This window comes from Lactuca virosa, chromosome 9 (genome assembly GCF_052849685.1).
Source record: "Lactuca virosa cultivar CGN04683 chromosome 9, Lactuca_virosa_CGN04683_v6, whole genome shotgun sequence".
Lineage (NCBI taxonomy): Eukaryota > Viridiplantae > Streptophyta > Magnoliopsida > Asterales > Asteraceae > Lactuca > Lactuca virosa.
In genome coordinates, this window is record NC_136434.1 from 52,952,042 (window position 1) to 52,967,554 (window position 15,513).

Here is a 15,513-nt window from a genome sequence, read left to right on the forward strand (position 1 = left end):
CCGCGTAACTCCCAGTTTCAGACTCTAAGCTCTTGAGGTCTTAAACAGTTAAGTCACACGTCCAACTTCTAGATCTGACCATTTCTAAACCTCTTAATCCATAAAGTTGGTGACTTTAAGCCTGTGCATGGCTGGACAAGTCACTAACACCCATAATCCATTTCCCAACTCTAGAAAGCTCATAATTCAAGCATGACCTCATAACAACGACCAAGATGGAATTTTTATGGATCTATAACACAAATATCACTGAAATGGGACAGATCTAGGTCCATGGAGTACATTACACTCATAAAGTCTCCACCTTTGGGACTTTTAACCCTAGAAATGGTTCATGCAACATTAAACCAAATAAAGAGGAAAGTTTTGAACTTTATACCTCTAGATGAAGCTCCTTTCTCTGAAGATCTCAGATCCAAACTTGCACTTCAAGCCCTAGCCTCCACAAGCTCTTCTCCTTCTTCTTCACTAACACACCAAGACACTTTTAGCTCCAAAATACACACACTCAAGCTAAGGACGATGGAAGGCTCTCTCTTAGGGTTTCACTCTCTGATATGGAGGCTGAGAAATGAGCCTTAGCATCCTTTAAATAGTGCACAAGCCAAACATTTAGGGTTTGCATCTGGACCCGTTACGCCCAGCGTAACCCTGGGTACGCCCAGCGTACCCAGGCGAGTCCGCGTCCAAATTAAGCGCATGAGTACGCGCAGCGTACTCATTTGCTACAAGAACTCTCTCAAGGGACCAATCTTGACAACTTGACAAAATGGAAGGGTTAAATAGTTTTACCTGAATTTCGGGATGTTACAAAGGGAGTCGGTTAGAGAATAACCAATAAGGTTACGACACCTAGGCAGTGACAGACTGTCAAACAGTTACACAATATTCACTACGAAACCTAAGTTGTACAAAACTCTAAAACCAAACATGCTATCAAAATTATACATTGAAGACTAAGATATAATTGTGAAAGCTTTCACAATCAAACTTAGACACAACACATATAGACTCTGAAACCTAACATGAGACGTAACAGTTACATCTGTTTATATTTATCTATGTTTGTTTATGTAAATTTATGTTTTTGTAAAACAAACACAAACACGGTAATTTGTTAAACAAACGAACATGAACAAAAAAAATAGTTAGTTTATTTGTTCATATTCATTCGTCTGTCCGATTAACTTAAACGAACAAAATTAACCAACTCTTATTAGTGTTGTTCGATTTGTTTTGCTATCACACACACACCCTTACTCTGTTGCTTAACTACATCTACGTCCCAAGCAGGACATGATCCTTTAACCGTCTCATGGACACGTTTCCATTTAAATGATCAAGCCCTCTTTAGTATGTGGTAATCATGCAAGGAACAGAACGGAATATTCAGAAGGAATGAAAGAATGCATGTTTGGTTGATGATTGGAATGGAATTATATATGTATTCAATAAGGAATGTAATTCCTACATGTTTTTCATTCTTCCTAACCCCCGAGTAATGGAAACTACCTATTTTACCCTTTTTATCGAATTTTGTAACCAGTCAAAATTGCAAATACACAATCAAAATCTATCCAATCTGCAACAAAATTATACACACAAAGTAGATTGATAACTGATTTCAAGTCCAAACTAAAGAAGTGCTCAAGAACAATGTGAACCGAAAAGTATGTATTGGATTTTTTTCCCCACATTTTCTTTGTCATTCGTTTTCCGACACTCGATTTAATTTCATTTGCAGCTGTTAGTTTTCTTAAAGAAATATGTGCACATTAATTGTTAAATGTTGGATGAAATGTCTAAATGAAATAACTTCAAGGCAAAAGGTTGTTTTCTAATCTTATGTCTCTGTTAGTAAAAGTTGTAGGCCCAATGAAAATAAACAAGGTTTCCTTTTAGTACTATCACCATTAGCCAAAGTAGCAATCTCTAAAACTTTTTGAAGGTTACCTGTAAAGAAATGGATAGGGTGTATTGGTTTATGTAAGTTTCATTCCCATTATTTTGCAAACTCATTTTTTTAATTCATGTTGATTGGATGCTATCATGCTAATATTCTTTTTGTTAAACAAATTTATTTGGGTGTTATATTATAAGATCGTTAATCTATATATACTTTATTTATGTTAGTAAATTTTCATTTATTTCATGTTAGTAGGTCGGCTCTACCCTTTGCAAAACTAAGGGCTTAGGGCCCCCAATTTTAAAACTTATTCTATTAATTATATATGTATTTATACGTATTTCTTAGGTTACAAATACAAGTTAGAGTTTGGTCTGGTGGTAAAAGCGTTGTTTTAGTAAACCAAGGGTTTCAAGTTTGAATCCATTTGCTTATCTAAAGGGCCTCAACTTTTTTGTTTGCGGTTGAGCCGCCCCTGCATATTAGTTATAACAATATAAAATATATTTTCTACAAGCTAAGTTTGTAAAAAATGATAATTATATGCATTTTACTTACTAAGGGATTTTTGTCATTGTCAATAAACTTTCATTCCATTCATCCGTTTTTTCAGATTAATAACGGTCTCCGTTTCAACAAAGTAATCAACATTTTGTCCAACCAAACAAACCCTATCACCAAAGGGTATACGGGTCACAGAGGGAGGATTCATGGTCTGGTGGCAACCTTGTCACGTTCGTGCATATCATCTCCGATGCTACAGTCATACAGTGCCACAATCATGGTGTCTCATGATAAATACCATGGAAGACTGCAGCCAATCATTTTCTTCTTCTTTTCCTCTTTCTTTTTCTATTGTTGCAGGTACGAGATGATGGTTAGGTGGAGGGAAACCGTCCCCCATATCTCATGGTCTAACAGTTGAAAAGCTTTTCATGATCTAAACTTCCATTTCACAACACTTGCCTCAATTCTTCGTTTGAAACCGGTCTTAGACAGAACTTTAAAATAGTAACATTCGTTCTATCACTATTACCCACTCAACGTAGTTTCAAGAGAGAAAGCTAAAAATGATATCTATTAAAATCATTTTTCATTCACTTATTCTACACAGAATCGCTAAATCACACAAACTCATTACTAATTCCACATTCGTTCTTTCAATTTTATCATAAGGATTGAAACTTTTACAAACTTTCCACAGGCATACAATCATTAAATGGAATACTGTTTGATGAAGTCTTTGATTATCTCCATCAATTCCTTGGATACTTGTGAATCTGGATCTATGGTGAAGAACCCATGTTGCTGACCTTCAAATTCTGCATACTCCACCTTTTTTCCCAACTTCTTCAATCTTTCTGCGTAGTCTTTAGCTCTGTCCTTCAATAGGTCAGCACCCCCACAAACCACCAACATTGGCTCCAACTCCACCGGTTCAAGATCCAAGCTAACGGGTCCAAACGGGTTTACTAGAGGATGGTCCATGGTGTCCCCAACCGGAATCGATAACCTCCAAAACCTAACCAACAAACACATCAACCGGTTCAAAACACCGATGATAATCATAATCATACATTTGAGAACAAAAAGGGTGTAAAGTGTAAAGTCAACCTATCGATGAGTTCCCAATTCAAGAAAGCGTCTTTAGGACCATGAGCCTCGGATTCCGTTAACTGGGTCCCACCAAAAAAGGGTGCCAAGAGAACATAGCCTTTAACCTGAACCGGTTCCAAGCTCTTCGAACCAGCCCTCAACCGAACCGCCATATTATGCGCAATGTTACCACCAGCAGAGTCACCGGAGATGAAGACTCGTGTAAAGTCTGCCGAGTCAACCAGCCATGGGTCAGGCTCAGCTGCCACCGCCTGCGATTGGAGCCACTTCACGGAAGTGAACCCATCCTCCACCGCCAACGGAAGCCGGTTCTCAGGGGCTAACCGGTAATCAGGAGCCACAATTACAGCTTGTAAAGCCAGTGCCAGTTTAAAACAGTAGTTCTGACAGTTTGGCCATGTTCGTGACCCGATGCAGAAACCGCCGCCGTGGATGTAGTAAAACACCGGTAGCTTTTTGGCCACGGCGGAAGCCGGTTTGTAAAGACGGAGGTGGAGGTTGTTTGGTTGATCAAACTGAACGTCTTTCCAAAGCACTGAACCATCGTCAACCACAGAGACTCGAAAGCTCGGTTCAGTTGATCGCCATATTGATCCATCACTGTAAACTTTGAGCACCCCTCGACACTCGTCGACCTCCACTTTCGCCATGGTAGTAGGACTTGAGTGGGTTTCTGTTGAATTTCCTTTATGGAAAAGTTCTAGAAGATGAATACAATACAAAAGACAAGAAAACGATGGCGTAAATTCTTCACATTTGTTTGTCGGTTACGTATGACATATTCATTCTCAATTACGTGCCAAATATGAGCTCTTTAAAGCCGGCCGTTTATGCTTTTTTATACCTAACCTAACCCAAAACAATACGACAAAAACACTATTATATTTCTATATGAATATCTTGCGTTGTTGGTTGGTTGGTTGGTTGGTTTTAGAATCAAAAGATGATGAAAAATAATCTATTGAGCAAAGAACAAGAGAAGACATTACATATAATATATGATCCTTTTCCATTTGGCAAAACAATATACAGAAACAAGAGAAGACAAACGCTATCTGCTATTATAGTAAAAAAGTAAAAAACTTACATACTTAAAAGACAATAACTACTAGTAACAAGTCAGCCACGGTTAATAACATCAACCAGAAGACACAATTGTCTTTTATATCTGCCCCTGATGTTACTTACTACAAGTCTCTATTTGGTTTCAAATAAGAACTTGAACGTACAAGACCAAGAACAGGGGACAAAAACCGTCGTTATCTCATGCAATGTTATCAATGATCCCGTTTTTCTTATTCACCTTTCCCAAAAGTTAAATTATGCTCTCTAATCAACTCTACTTATTCTTTTTCATAGGTGGTGCCATATGTTTCTTTCTTTCTTACATTGAACCAAAGTTCAAATTCTCCCACTTAAACGGAGCAACCAAACCGATATTGGGGGCCCCACGAAGGAACAAACACACACATACACAAACCGCAGCTATTGCAAGCATGGAGTGGATATACGGACGATGAAGCAATCCTTGTGAACCCGGGATTCTTCTCGGGTGTTTAGCTGTTACAATCGCGCATTTTGAACAAGATTTTGTTCCCACCTGCTCCCTCACTCTGAAACTAAGCTCATGGTGGTCAACGCTCCTTAAGGTTTGAAGCTCTATCTCGTTTGAGATATGAACCGAGACTTGACCCGCTATTCTGTTTGCAAGTTTTTGTGCCACTAAAGTGTTGTATGAGTTGTTGTTTCTCATGGTCGCGTATACAAATGGCGACAGCCCGTTTGCATCCAAAGAAGAATTCCAGCTTAGCAACCCAACCTAAGATATACCAAAAACTAATTATTAACACTTACTCTTTTAACCACAATCACCAACAAAGGCAAAATGGGAATAATAATAATAATAATAATACCTCATTCGGGTCGTTTGTCAAGGCATCAACCATATCGTCCGAATCAGAAGTGCAAGCAGCCAAATGCAAGGGGGTGATGCCGCCGGGTCCCGCTAGATTTGGCGGGAAAATGTACTTTCTGGAAGCAGCAGAATCCGTATCTGTATCCCCTGCTACTGAATAATTTATGAGCAAATCAACCATGTTTTTGCATTTTCTTTTAACAGCCCGGTTTAGAAGGTTAATTGTATATAACATCTCCATTGATGAATCATCTTCTGTAATGCCCCCCGAGCCTTTTTGAAGAAGAATCCCTAAAAGAGTTTTCACTAAACCACACAAATCTCTTTCAACCGAGAACACAAGAAGGAATTTGAATCGAGTGAGACTATAATGAGATCCGGATCCCCCATTCTTTTTCTGGAAAAGCCATCCAATCTCATTTAAAAAGTGTATGGTTTCCTTCACGAAACTTGGTTGCCTATTTTGGACCTCACCAAATTCAGCCTCCAAAAGGTTCAATTCTTGGCAGAGTGTAGAATCCGCAATAATTATAGGAAAACTCGTACCTCTGAAACCGTTTTCTATCTGTTCATATGAATATTCAAAAGATAAGTCTCTGATAATAACATGAAGATCCATAATATTGTTATATATAAATATACCTCGACGAAACATCGACCACGTTCACTAGGTGCACAAATTGTGAACCTACGTGTGCTAATTTCCTCATATGAAGAATCTTGATCTATTGATTCTGTTGCTTCCTCCAGTATACATCCATCCGCATGTGTGCAATAGATTCTGTGATACAACATGAAATTCATTTTTTTTAACATTTTCACTCTCTGTTAATAATTTGAGCTTAATTTAGTATAGGAATAGGTACAGACTTGGTGCCAGGTGTCCTTAGGTTTCGGCCTCTTAGGACAAAAGAAGTCTCCTTTCCAGATACAACAGCTAGAGGTGAAATGGAAATCAACTGTGGTGAACTCCATGCTTTCAAAGATTTGAACAAATGGACCTTGCCTGATAAATATCATAACATGAAAGATTTAGACAAAGGAACGATTATATAAGTGTAAAACAAGATATAATAACATGACTGATGACTCACCATCTTTATGTGAAGCTATTTGCTTTTCTGTATGTGCTAAGAATCTACCAGATCCCCAGAAATCGGTACCAGATTCTTGCACAAGAGCATTGATATACTGAAGAAAGTTTCCTTCAAGCTGCAAGAAAATTCACAACTCGGTAAAAACCCTAAAAAGAAGAGAAAGATCACTGCTTTAATAACTAATAACTAATTTACTCACTTGATCCCAAGAAGACGATGACATGGACAAATAAATTGAGAGAACCACACAACCAGGCTTTATGTATCCTTCCATCTCTGATGGACTTTGAGAAAGCCAATTGTAAACCTAAAATCAAGAAACCAAAACCATGTTAAAATAGAGCAAGAATTTTCTCATTTCTCATTAGCAAGTCAAAATGACCAAAACACCCCTTCTCACCTGTGTCCGTAGTGACCCAGGCAAATGACTCGGATCCTTGTCAAACAGTTTAAACGACAATCGCCCGGTTCGATCCTATAAAACAACACCAAATTAGACTTCCTAGTAAAGAAAAGATTCATAAATGTATTAATTGTGTAACAACCTGAGGATCAGAATTTAAGCTGGAAGGTGATTGGTCAGAACCAGATGATGACGTGTACCCAGCTCTGTAAGGTGAGCTTTGAATGGAAACATTATCAGCTCCATTATTCATCCCTCCAAAAAGCTCCAGAGACATGGTGGCTTTAACATTTGCAGTAACTTCACCACTAGTTGACATACTTTCAGGCTTCATTCTCTCTCTTGAAGCTTTTGTTGGGAAAAGCCTTTGCACGACAGGTGGCGAAGATGATGGTGACCTGTCTTCCATTGGATTACTACTGTCAGATGAGAAATACTTCCTGCTTGATGCTAGCTTAGGTGGACTATCATCTTCAGGTGAAGAACTGAACAGCTGTAACTGTAAATTAAGAGGTGTGTCCATCACTTGACAATCTGAATCCTCACGAGACTGAAAACTAGTGCTACTTCTCTCTCCTCCAGAATGAACCATGGTTTGGTTAACACAACCAGAGTTAGTCTTGTTCTTATCAGCCTCAATCACTTGGTTCCTTTTTTGTGACAATGGTTCAGGTGCAGCCGAAGAGCCTGAAAGAACACCAAGAAAGTCCATGGTTGATGAACTGGTTTTTTTGTTGACTTTTTCAACCTCGGAAGAGGTTTTCTCTTGGTCAACATTAGTCAACCTTCCAGGAACTGGTTGTTTTGACCCTGGGTCAACCGGTAAAGGCAAAGAGTTTATTTTGTTGAGAATTTGCATAAGCTGATCTTTATTAGGTAATGGTGAAGAATTCCTGCTCATGTCCTCTGCATTTCCTAATATTTTTAAGAACAAATATCAGGGTACTGAAAGTTTAAATTCAAACAGGAGGGGTATAACCGTATAAATAATGTTACCTTGAGCACGAGCTAAAACTGTTAGCAAACCAACAATATCCATGTCATTGGCGCCATTTTTATCACCATTTCCAGGGATTAATAACTGTGAAGCAACATCTTCTGGCTGAGTCTTTCTTCTTCGCCTGTTGTGACCTGCAAGTCTACGCCTACAGCTTCTCTTCCCCTCGTCAAACTCAGAAAGCGGGTGGAACCTAGAAACAAGTTTGTGAAAAGGGTAAGTTAGTCATTTAGCGCAAAGGTTTCAAGAAACAGAAAGTGATGGATTGAAGAATCAACCAACCTGCTACACTGTTGACAGAATCTTTGCATCTGTTTTCCAACTAGGGCTTTTCCAGCTTTACTATGAACCTCACAAACCTTGTGACGCCTATGGTAGTCTTTAGCAGTGGATAGATCTTCTTTGCAGTTATCAACTTGACACATTGGATAATTCCCGGCACAACCACTGCCAGGTGAACCAGATCGGACCCTTTTGCTAGGCCTGGTCGCTGCCTCCTCACCACCCCCAAGCTTCAACAAGAGGCGTTCGTCTTCTTCCCTTTGACCAACTGGACTCTTCTTTGACCCATCGGGATTGGGAGGATTAACAGCAGTTTGATGATGGTGTTGTTGCTGTTGCTGTTCTCTAGAAACCTCCATCATATCCAAGGGTTTAGCCACGAGTCTTGAACTATCCCATTCCCAATTTTTAGGGTTCCAACTGTTCCGTGGCTCATTTAAAGTTGGGATTAACCTTTGTAGATACTGTTGTTGTTGCTGATGTTGAATAAGGTTTGGGTTTTGATACGGCAGGCTTCGTTTCTTGGCCATCGGATGGGCATCGGGAAATCTTCCGGCACCGATTGTGTTGTACATATATAAAGGAGGAGCTAGTTGAGTACCAACCTCTTCCATTTTTTCCACCAAATAAAGTATCCGAATTCCTATAAAATTCGGAGCTTCTCAGAATCACTAGCTGAAGAATAAAATAATCAACGCTATTTTGATCCGATGAAATACTCCTATTTCCCCTCTTTTATTCCACAAACTGAATCAAACCTCCCAAATTTGATTTTTCCCATTTTTTTTCAAATGTTTTTGAGCTGCTCCTACGATAATTCGAAACTAGCTTAGCTATAAACATACAGAAATTTAAAAAAGGAACAAATATAGGTCAAAAAATACCAACCTCTACGAGTTCATAACACCCTGATCAAAAATCCAGTGAGGGGTTTCTACAAAGAGGTGAGGATTGGATCTAACAGAAACTTGATGATGAAGTCGAAGAAGAGACGCCCAGATCTGGAAGAGAGAGCAAATAGATCTGATGATAAAAGAAGATGTGAAAAGGGTGGTGGAGTCAATTGGAAGGTGTAGTCGTACGAGTCGAATGGGGTTTGTTTTTTAGTTTATGATTATCTCCTTTTTTTCTTCATAAGGGCAAGAAAAACGTCAGTAATAAATTTCACCTTATTACTCTCTCTCTCTCTCTCTCTCTCTCTCTCTCTCTCTGTACTTTTTCTCCACTTGTTTACAGTGAAGATGATGTTTGAGACTTGAGTGGTACAAAACCTAACCTCCCCCTTCTGGCCTTCTTAGAAAACCCTCAACCCTATTGTATTAAAATCGAAAAATATAAAAGGTGACGTATTTTTTAAATCAAAACAAAGTTTATTATTTTAAAAATGATCTACATTATAGGTTTGTTATTACATATGCTATCAATAGTGCCCTAGTGGCGCGTTTCGCAGTGGTACAGAACCGTTATTTTCAAAATAGCGCTAGCGCTATTAGCGACGCTATTTATCGCGAACCTCATCACCGCTATAGCGGCGCTATACCTGAATTTATACTTTCGTTCACATTTTGGTCATTTGGCTATTTTGTCAAAGAAAAAATCAATTGTGAGCTACTTAAAGTTAAATCTCTTTTTAATGAGTCACTACACTTGCATTTTAATAAGCCCAACTAACAAAACTAATTAACTACAAAGTACAAAGCATTCAAAGCAAAGAACGACATGTAACATCTTTCTCGTCTCTTTTTTTACTGCTTGGAAACCACGATGATTTAAGTTGCGATGATCTACCTACACCTGTGAATTTTTGAATGGTAATTGTAACATACACGTTCAGTTATCGTGTTTTGTAGTTTAAAAATAAATAATATTATGAAATATTATATGATATTGAGCGTTGAGTTCTAACAGATAGTTTTTACTAGAAATGAAGTAAAACTATGTTTAGAATCACTCGGAAAATATTGGAAGTCTTATGAGATATCAATCAAATGTCAAATATTGAAATTTAACGAAAATATAAAATTTGAAATAAGTAAAATTTTATTATTGAAAGTTGTAGATAATTTTGTTAGAAACATTTATGCGAAAACCTCATCGAAATCTGAGTTATAACGAAGAAGTTATGACTTCTTAAAGTTTCGTGACAGAACCGGTTCGACGCCGTATGACGTAAAAAGTGAGTTTTCGATAAACTACTTTTTACATTTAGTAATCTAAATGAAAGTCGTAGTATTCGTTAAACCGATAATTTTTATAAAAAGAACGTCAAAATCTGACTTCGTATGAGGAATTATGATTTTTTCAAGATTCGGTATAGCAGTAGACAACTAAAAACTCGAAATAAAGATCGAGTGATTTTTAGCCAACACAACCTAAACAAGAATCGAAGGTCTCGTCAATAGTAGTACAACGGTAAAAAGACAGACGAAAACAGACGTCGGATGAAGAAGTTATGAATTTTTAACGAACTTTTCCTGTCCCGACCCGTTAAAAATATAATATTAAAAATAAAGTCAAAATTAGCCGGCGGAGTCTAAACAAAAGTTGTAGATCATAATTTCACCTACGCGTGGATATAAAGAACGTCAAAAACGGAGCTCGTATGCAAAAGATATGAATTTTTGAAGTTTTTAAATAAAAATTTGAGACTTATCCGAAGCCGTACACCCAACGTACTCGGACTAGGTCAAAAGTCGGTCACGTTCCCCCTCTCCTTCGCATACAGACACGTATTACGCTTGCATGACACGTCCGAGGCACAAGATCTGAGCAGCTGCCACGCCTCGTACGCCCAGCATACCGAAGTACGCCCAGCGTACTCCGAGGCTTCGGCCAACTATAAAAGGAATGCGAGGCTGCCCGTATTTTGTTTACAAAATCTATTTCTTTTCACTCTAAAAACCTTCTTTAGCCCAATTTTAACCCCCCGACTCCCTGATATCATCACTGACACCCGAAGCAAGTCCCGACGCTCCAAAGTTCCCGAGAAAATCATATTTTCAAGTCGAGACTCTGCCCGCGTAAGGCCGGTTTTCAACTAAAATCCTCGGTTTCGTCACAGAAAGTCATTTTTAGAGTCGAAGTGCTGCCCAAATATCATTTATTCCTTCGGTTATTTCACAGTGAGTTCAATATATATGAACAATTGTATGTTATGTGTTATATGTTCAATATGATTTCCTGTGTTATTCTGGTTTTATACCTTTGGCTATGTAAAGCATGGCTTGTATACTAACGGAATACTAATGGAGTTATACCTTTGACTTGAAGTGAATGGTTAAGCATCACTTGGGTATTGGTATGTAGCCTTTGACCATGAAGTGAATGATTAAGCATTCCTTTGGCATTGGCAGAAGGCTAGGCAGGGCTGAAAGCCTATAATTTGCTAGCCAAAATGTTTATTCAGAAATTGGTTATTTTTCCATGCCATATGGGCAAAAGTTTTATTGATGTATATCAAGTATTGAAATTGTTATCTCTCATTGATTATAAATCTTTGAATCAGATTATTCGTTGATATGGAAAGCATATCATATGATACTCATCTGCCTTTGTTGTTCTTTGTCCCCCTTTGTTTCTGTCATATTGGTATATATATGGCATAACGTTATATTGTATTTATTATTGAACTCACTAAGCGTCACCGCTTATCCCTCTCAGTGTTTAATTATTGCAGGTGATAAACATTCAGTATAGTCATATACTGCTGGAAGATTTAGAATAGTTTATACTATTACTTTTGTACTTGGGTTTACGTTTGTATAAAAGCTTTAATATCCTGGTTAGTTATGTAATATACTAAAACTTAGTCGGTTTGTATCCAGTCTTTTGTAATCAAATTATCAATGTAAAATATTATTTTTGAATATGCATATAGCATGTTTTGGAGTAACTTGGAGTAACAATGTCTTTAGTATGAAAGTTTGGGTTCTTTCAGTAATTGATTAAATATGTTTAATGCTAAATATTTCTCTTTCAGTGTTTCACACTTATAAACTCATTAATTTGTGAATATGTGATTTAGTCTTTACCATTTACCAAGTATTACCTCACATAGTCACAGTGATAACTCACTTTTAATTTATGAAGTTATGATCTTATATGACTTTTTAGTTTTAATGATATCAATTCAGTATAAACTTATAGTATTAATACACTACTATATAAATTCTATATAAATATATAACATAAAATTATAAATTACATATAATATTAAAAAGTTGTTATATCACCGCTATACCATCGTGATAACTGTGATTTCAAATAGCGGTCTGTGGCTGCTATTGAAATTTTGATCGTGGTAACTACATACACTATTACCTTTGATTATTGTTTCAAATAGCGGTCTGTGGCTGTCACATTTTTTCTCAGATTATAACAAAACTAATCGAACACTTGTACGTTGCCCAAGAAAAAAAATATATTATATATATATATATATATATATATATATATATATATATATGTTGTTAAATATAATTAATATGATAAAGATATGTTTATTAGAAAGTTCGACAGTTAAGTATTTTTAAACCCAATTAATTTAAGAACTACTTAATTGTTTATTTATTCAATTTCTTTAACCATATTTATTTGAAACTCCCATAACTGTAAAATTCAGATCCTAGAGGTACGAAAATTAAGTAAATATGGATTTAAAGGTGGTCACGGCGTGAGGGAGGCACCATCACGACATGACATGGCAGCATTACGCGGGAAGGGTCATTTAAGTGTCAAGACGTGACGCTTGATCAAATGCAAAACCTTAAATTCGGACTTGGGCCCTATTTAAAGGTAGTGAGGGGCTAGGATCTCCTTCGCCCTCAGCCTTCATCACCTCTAAACCTGTAAAAGAAAAACCCTATGTAACACCCTATTTCGAATTATTTCATAATTCAGGGTCGTGACCCGAAGACCGATTATCATAAGGCTTAGGGCCTTTGGGAAAGAGACTTGGACCCTTTTAAGTGTGGATAATATAGGTTAGAGGATCTGGGAGTTCGGTTTGTGTATTGGAGTCCAAGAGTATATCGGTAGAGTGACAGTTCGGGCTAGATTTTATTCGGAAAGTTTTATGGCAAGGGGGTTGATAGAAGTGTAAAGTTTCTCATTACCTTTTCGTGGATATAAGGATCGTCGAAATCGGACTTAGAACGAATAAGTTATGACCTTCGGAAGTGGGTGGGTTTAAGGTCAAGCCTGGTACGCTGGGCGTACTAAGCAGAAGGATTGCGGGCATCATTTAAAGTATGGTGGGCGTACTCCAGCCTCATGTAAACCCTGATTTAGGGTCTTGGACCCTATTTAATGACCTTAACTCCACTCCAACCCCTCTTATCTTCAACCTCCATCCCATTCAACCCTATATTTGAAACCCTAGCTTCCATTTGAGCATTTTGAGGCTTTTGGTGTGCCATGGAGAAGAAGGAGTTCTTATTGGAAGCATTTCTTGGCTTGGAGCTTGTGGATCCATGCTCTAATCATCTTCATCAACTTCTAGGAGGTATAAAGTTTCTAACTTGTTGACTCTATGTGCTAGATCTAGCCTGGGGTATGTTTTGGGTTTATTTTGGTCCTTAGAGTAATCTTTGTGAGTATGAGCTACTCCAAGAGCTTAGAACGTTGGATCTTAGCACTTCTGAGGTTGTAGGTGCGTAAAAATGTTATCTTGATGGGTTTGGGTGAGTCATGATTAAGTTGGTGTACATATTATAAGTTTTGAGGGATAGAAATGGGTTTTGGGTCACATTAAGGCATGTAAGGGAGTAAAGTTGGCAACTTTATGGTTTAAGACCTTTTCTAGGGATCAGATCTATGTTTGGACGACTTGTTTTCACCCAATAAGAACTTAATATGGATATTTGGCCTTTGAGGAGTACGTTGGGCGTACACAGGAGTACGCTCAGCGTAATATCGGTATCATGCATCAACAACTTGTACGTTGTGCTTTGTGGGTGAGTACGTGGGGCGTACGTTTCTGGTACGCATGGCGTACTCCCCAGGATGTCCATTTTGGGCCTTGTTGGGCCGTTGGACTTCTGACTTTGGGCCATTGATAGATTTTGGGCTTTCTTGGACTTAGGTCCATGATGGTTTTTGGGCCCAATTAGGAAGTTAGGCCATATTAGGCCTTGGGATGCCATTTAGGAAATTGGGCTTTTTGAGCAAATGGGTTGGGCCTTGGTTTTGGCCAAGTAAGAAAAGGGTAAAATGGTCTTTTACCCTGGATATTGGACAAGTAATTCAAATTCTTGATTATGGGTTGAGATCCAATTATTAATTGGATATTATTTGATGGTGCTAGCGCGCGGGGATTTTCCGCAGACCGAGATTTTATTGAGAGATTCAGCGGCTCGAGGTGAGTTTTCTCACTGTGTTTGGCGGGTCGAAGGCACCAATGTCGGCCCATGGTTTGCTATGTTTAGGATGTTAGATGTCAGCGTTACTCTTGCATATGTTATGTGCTTACATGTTTACCGGGCGGGGCCCGATGACTATTCTGTATGCTATTTATCTCTGTGATTATTTCATGTGTTTATGTGTTTATATGTTTACATGTTTATATGTATAACGAGCGGGGCCCGATGCCAGGCGGGGCCTGATGACTGACAGATTTGTTTACCGAGCGGGGCCCATTATATGTTTGATATGTATAGTATGTGGTATATTAGGGAACTCACTAAGATATGTGGTTACGGTTTTCAGTTTATATTTCAGGAACTTCTGGTTCGAAGGGGAAGAGTCTGGGATGATTGCAGTGCACACACCACATTGCTCCGCATTTTATATTACTCTTATATATTTGGATGTGATTGATACACTTTGATCCACTATGGTTTTGATAATGTTGTCTTGGATAATGGTTTTATTAATTTAAAAGTCAAAATTTTTAGTCTTAAATTTTGGGACGTTACAAGTTGGTATCAGAGCCTTAGTTTGAGGGCTTCTGGCATACTCCCGGGTGTGTCTGAACTCAAACTGAGGGTTTGGTAGATTTTTGAAAAAGAAATGTTTTATAAAAGGGATTTTCTAATAAAAGAAAAATGGTGTGGTGAATGCAATCGACCGAGCTAAAGTAAGTTTTCCCAAAATACCCATGCATGTTTTATGATATGATTTGATTTGTGAATCTGTGAATCGCATGCTAGTTAGGGCTAAGTATCTACTCAGGATTTGCACGATAGAATTCCAAGAGAGATGCATTTATACGCCTATTGTATGAGCTTGGATTCTATTAGGAAGGCAGCGCAAAGGAGTAGACTTGCATACTAGTACTGATCAGTCAATGATAGGATG

The 15,513-nt window shown here is 38.0% G+C and overlaps 2 protein-coding genes across 4 annotated transcripts; both read right to left on the reverse strand.

The window, feature by feature from the left end:
* Positions 1-3,040: 3,040 nt before the first annotated feature.
* LOC145136518 (strigolactones hydrolase CXE15-like) lies at positions 3,041-4,315 on the reverse strand. The gene is made up of 2 exons (XM_079070643.1): positions 3,521-4,315; positions 3,041-3,428 (listed from the first exon to the last, which is right to left on the reverse strand). Exons 1-2 carry the CDS (start codon positions 4,171-4,173, stop codon positions 3,122-3,124), a joined length of 960 nt encoding a protein of 319 aa, XP_078926769.1. The 5' UTR covers positions 4,174-4,315; the 3' UTR covers positions 3,041-3,121.
* A 152-nt stretch (positions 4,316-4,467) lies between these two features.
* LOC145136517 (squamosa promoter-binding-like protein 14) lies at positions 4,468-9,407 on the reverse strand. Of its 3 annotated transcripts, none has more exons than XM_079070642.1 (11): positions 9,106-9,407; positions 8,218-8,860; positions 7,935-8,128; positions 7,081-7,853; positions 6,936-7,010; positions 6,735-6,842; positions 6,533-6,650; positions 6,309-6,444; positions 6,081-6,219; positions 5,437-6,003; positions 4,468-5,342 (listed from the first exon to the last, which is right to left on the reverse strand). In XM_079070642.1, the coding sequence occupies exons 2-11, from the start codon at positions 8,829-8,831 to the stop codon at positions 4,908-4,910; spliced, it is 3,159 nt and encodes a 1,052-aa protein (XP_078926768.1). In that variant the 5' UTR covers positions 8,832-8,860; positions 9,106-9,407; the 3' UTR covers positions 4,468-4,907. The 3 variants fall into 3 exon arrangements, with proteins under 3 accessions (XP_078926768.1, XP_078926767.1, XP_078926766.1); XM_079070641.1 differs by having other exon boundaries at positions 8,218-9,019; positions 9,106-9,406; XM_079070640.1 differs by having other exon boundaries at positions 8,218-9,025; positions 9,106-9,406.
* Between the last annotated feature and the right edge of the window lie 6,106 nt (positions 9,408-15,513).

Bases quoted from the DNA above. Each gene is read 5' to 3' on its own strand.
- LOC145136517 (XM_079070642.1), bottom strand. From the start codon at position 8,831: ATGGAAGAGGTTGGTACTCAACTAGCTCCTCCTTTATATATGTACAAC. The intron at 7,854-7,934 runs GTAACATTATTT...TAAAAATATTAG, and splicing joins AGTTTTAGCTCGTGCTCAAG to GAAATGCAGAGGACATGAGC. The intron at 6,651-6,734 runs GTGAGTAAATTA...ATTTTCTTGCAG, and splicing joins CATCGTCTTCTTGGGATCAA to CTTGAAGGAAACTTTCTTCA.
- LOC145136518 (XM_079070643.1), bottom strand. From the start codon at position 4,173: ATGGCGAAAGTGGAGGTCGACGAGTGTCGAGGGGTGCTCAAAGTTTAC. The intron at 3,429-3,520 runs GTTGACTTTACA...TTTGTTGGTTAG, and splicing joins AATTGGGAACTCATCGATAG to GTTTTGGAGGTTATCGATTC.